Below are 4,090 nucleotides of genomic sequence, written 5' to 3'. Positions count from 1 at the left end.
AGAGAAGACACCAAGGCATCAAAGAAATTCCCCCAGCTGACCAAAAGGTTTCAACTACCAAAAAAAAAAAAACCCCAACAGTGACAAAAGAAAAGATAACTTCAAGGACAATTTTTTTCTTGCTTAAATGCAGCTTAATATTCTTTTGGGTGCATCCTAGTCTCCTTTGTTTTTCTTTGTATCAGACAGAAATTAGTTCATGTGCAGAGTATGCAGTGTGGATGAATGTAGAAAGGCATATGGTCTGCAGCACACCACACCAGCAGGAATGCACCAGCGAACCTTCCAGTTTCCTCCCATGTTTGTCCCTGACATCAGATCAGTCAAATGTTAAGATGTTTCATCGCTGCTTTGTTCACCCCAGTGTCTGATCTTAAAAGCGCACTTCCTACAGAAAGGCAGTGACTGTTTGCAACTCGTCCAAAAAGTCCACGTCAAAGTCAGCACACAATTTAAGACTTTATTGTTCAGCCTATAACAATTAGTAAATGCAGCAAAATAATTAAGTGTTACATAAGAATCAACCTTTTTACTTGATTTCTTTCTTTCTTTTTAATCATTTAACCAAACAAATCTTTCAATTTCTCAAGCAAAGTCTTTTCTTCACCGTTGCAGAGTGTTTTCTGACAACAGGAGAAGGTGAAGTCAGGGAGGGAGTATCTGACAGCCAGAGTCATGAAGTCACAGTCTGCATACCGCAAACATTCAGTGTAGGTCTTGCCTGAGGTGAGGCAGTGCGAGGTCAGTATTGTCAGATTAACAAATACATACAATTGTGAATTTTGATTTGAAATAACTTGCACAATAGCCAATTTTAACAAAAAACTAATAAAACTTTGAAAAGAAGCATTTTCCAAATAGAATCTGTGCAGGAAATATGTTTTCTTACTTTATAATAAATTGAATTTGTTTATAATTCAAATGAAGTTTTTCAATATTGCTGAAATTTAGTGAAACGCAAACAAAAGAATGCAAAATCCAGAATTGCTTTTGTGTTTGTCAGTGGATTACTGTTATTATTATCATTACTGTTAAGAGCAATGTGTCACAGTTTAATGAAAAATGCATTCTTCACCTTATTAGGTAATCCCTTCATTCCATAATAAGTTGTTTAACACACTCATGCTATAGACAGATTTATGTTTGTCTTTTGTCCTGAACAATGCTTACCACCACTGGTGAGTTTGAGGCAGGAGTCCTTCCCCTGGTTACACTCCTGCTTGACTGCACAGTTCTGGGAAGACCCACCCGGGCAGGAGTAACACTGCAGCGAGAGGCCTGGAGAGGAGTTGCAGAGTTCACATTGTTTAGCTTTAGATTAGATTTAGATTTAGTCAGTGGTTGGGAATTTTATTTATTTATGATGTATTTAAGGATGCTCATGCCTGAGAACAAGCTTTAAGAAAAGAGCTCTAAAACAGCTCAAATAGTCACTCAGTTTTCATAATGATTAAAGGACTATGGAGGGCCATGAGTGCCAAAATGAGTTAAATAAATACATCGTTAAATAATGAATAAATTGTGTCAGTATGAAAACTGGAAATAATTAATTAACTAATTATATTATTAATTAAATCTGGCATTAATTGATTAAAAATGGAAATTAAAAAATGTCTTAAATGTTTTCAATAAATGAACTGATTTTATTTAATTAATAAATTAATTACTCATTAAATTGTTGGATGATGTATTTATTTAAATTCATTTTGACATACTTTGGCCCTCCATAATTGGCAACCCCCAGGTCTCATATATAAAACCACCGCTGATTGCCAAAAACTGCAGTTCCTCTAATGACCACTAGGCTGTCTCAAAAAATGAGTGAATCCCAGGGTCTCTCATGTTAGTATTATAGTATTTTTTTAAAAAATAAATAAACATGCCTGCAGACTCAAAGTTCAGAGTGTGGGTCCTTTGACTGACAGGTGTCTCGGCACAAGCACCTGCACCTCATTCATCCGTTTACACACGCATTCATACAAGTGCTTTTTTCTACATCTAAGCCTTTTGTCTAACATACTCACATACTCACACACAAGGTTCAGTAACTTGTTCAAGGATACCTCAATGATACCTCAACATGCATTTGGAGTAGCTGGGGATCAAACCACCAACCTTCCAACGGGTAGATGACCTGCAGTACCTTTTTTGTGTTGCATTCATAGAGTCTATGGATGTGGCTTTCTAACTAAGTTTAGCTGGATTTAGCTTTTGTCTAAATATGGCCACTTTGGGCTCCTGAAAATCAACATGAAGAGAGCCCTAAAGGAAAGTGAAGGCATTTAAAAAGGGGACATGAAGGTTGGCACCCCAAATTGCCCCAAAATGCATTAATCGGTTTACGAGGGTGTCCTTGATAGTAAGGAAGTGCTTCAAGGCAGACAATAAAATGTTAAACCTTCTCTGGAAATTAAGTGACACTAAACTGATAATTCTGGTGTGTTCACACTGATTACATGACTTTGGATGGAGCCCTGTTTTCTGTTTTTGCAGGAAAGAAAATGAGTATATTTCACAACTTTTTCTTTAAGGCAAAGGCAAAATAAAAGTCTCATGGACTGTAAAAATCTGAAAAACATGTGCAGTAGCCTCATGTTTGCTATATTTCATTAATATTTTAGGAACTTGTCAATAAAAGAAACCCCCCAAAAATATAGAAAAAAACAGCAATCCAACTTTGCACAAAGCAAACTGCATGTCCAGAGACGTGAATTAATATTTATAAGTGGAGGCACATGACATGACAGCAGAACATGCAAACAGCACAGTGATCTGCTAAAATGTTCCCTCAGGCTGATAATCTCTATGACTTAGCCCCACTTGGCTGCACTTTTTAGGAAAAAAAAAAAAAAAGAGTTCCTTTTTTCCCCTTACCAAATCCAAACATGGCAAAGCTGACAGCTAGGCAAAACACCACAGAGCTCCTCATCGTGATTGAAAGGACTGTCACGTCTGAAAACCAAAACAAAAAGCAGAGTTTCCAGCATTGTCACGCCGAGATAAGAGGCAGGGATTTGACTTTGTGCAAATAAAAAAAATGGATAACACATTCAGGGACTCGAAACACACACACACACTCATGCTGCCGTTTACAGTTCAGACAAGATTTGGGGTATTTTTAATGAAACAAGTCTCCCTGATTTCGGTTCACGCTCACTGACTTTAAATATTTTTTGTTATTTTATTAAACAAAATTAAAAATAGGTAACAAAATTTTCAAGTAATACCAGAAGAAACTAAAGAGGACAAAACAACAGACAGAAATCAGGGAAAGAAAAAAAAATCAACTGTGAGTACATTAGACATTTTTAAATTATTTCTACCTCGTTATTTTTATCACAAATCCCTGCAGCCACTCACCTGTGAATGTGAAGGAAATGATTCAGCCTGTGAGGAGCGAGGAGCTTTTTGTAACAGCAACAACGGAAAAAAGCAAACAACCCATTTGTTTGGTTTCAGAGTCCAGACGTCTGAAATGTTGACCAACATACCGAAGAGTTTATGTAACAGAGATCAATTATTAATAGATTTTAAGTTGAAGCTATTATATTTTTCTTCTTGCTCTAGGTGATTTCTGTTTGATTTTTCATCTGCATGTACAATTTAAAGAATAAAGGTAGGTCAATAACGTTTATTTCACTGATTACTGATGGCATGCTTAGTGAAAGTAGTACTATTCACATTCAGGTCAACCTTCCTGTTCCTATGGTCATGTGGATATCTCAGTACACTCTTACTGCTTCCATTGGAATAGATAATCAAATGCACTTGATTAATTGATCATCAGTGTATAATAGCAGAAGACTTGGCAGTTTGCTGGTATGGAACATTCAGGTGAGTGTTCAAACAATACATTTCCTAAGGTAGATGTTTAAGCAAATTCACCCCTAGGTCACACTCCAGAGGCCTTGTTTAACATCTCAAATGTAAAGTATGCTACCAGGATCCTTCTCTCTAAGAAAGAACATAGCAGCACGACTTGGGTTTGCAAAGATATGTATGAGCAAACTACAATACTTCTGCATGTTTAATGCACAGAATCCAAATCAAGAAAACCAAAAACACCACATCAACTGTTAAGCACGATGGT

General features: G+C 36.5%; 1 protein-coding gene across 2 annotated transcripts; it reads right to left on the bottom strand.

The window, feature by feature from the left end:
• Nucleotides 1-446: 446 nt before the first annotated feature.
• LOC113015259 (CD59 glycoprotein-like) lies at nt 447-3,492 on the bottom strand. 2 transcript variants are annotated; one of them, XM_026157207.2, is made up of 4 exons: nt 3,361-3,492; nt 2,875-2,952; nt 1,171-1,278; nt 447-721 (listed from the first exon to the last, which is right to left on the bottom strand). In XM_026157207.2, the coding sequence occupies exons 2-4, from the start codon at nt 2,927-2,929 to the stop codon at nt 561-563; spliced, it is 324 nt and encodes a 107-aa protein (XP_026012992.2). In that variant the 5' UTR covers nt 2,930-2,952; nt 3,361-3,492; the 3' UTR covers nt 447-560. The 2 variants fall into 2 exon arrangements, with proteins under 2 accessions (XP_026012992.2, XP_080152488.1); XM_080296362.1 differs by having other exon boundaries at nt 3,324-3,409.
• Between the last annotated feature and the right edge of the window lie 598 nt (nt 3,493-4,090).

Source organism: Astatotilapia calliptera, chromosome 22 (assembly GCF_964374335.1).
Source record: "Astatotilapia calliptera chromosome 22, fAstCal68.1, whole genome shotgun sequence".
In the NCBI taxonomy this organism is placed as follows: domain Eukaryota; kingdom Metazoa; phylum Chordata; class Actinopteri; order Cichliformes; family Cichlidae; genus Astatotilapia; species Astatotilapia calliptera.
The sequence above is the reverse complement of the archived record's forward strand: the minus strand, read 5'-3'. Positions and strand labels throughout refer to the sequence as shown.

Bases quoted from the DNA above. Each gene is read 5' to 3' on its own strand.
- LOC113015259 (XM_026157207.2), bottom strand. From the start codon at position 2,929: ATGAGGAGCTCTGTGGTGTTTTGCCTAGCTGTCAGCTTTGCCATGTTT. The intron at 1,279-2,874 runs GTAAGGGGAAAA...ACTCCTCTCCAG, and splicing joins CTTTGCCATGTTTGGATTTG to GCCTCTCGCTGCAGTGTTAC. The intron at 722-1,170 runs GTAAGCATTGTT...GCCTCACCTCAG, and splicing joins CCTCAAACTCACCAGTGGTG to GCAAGACCTACACTGAATGT.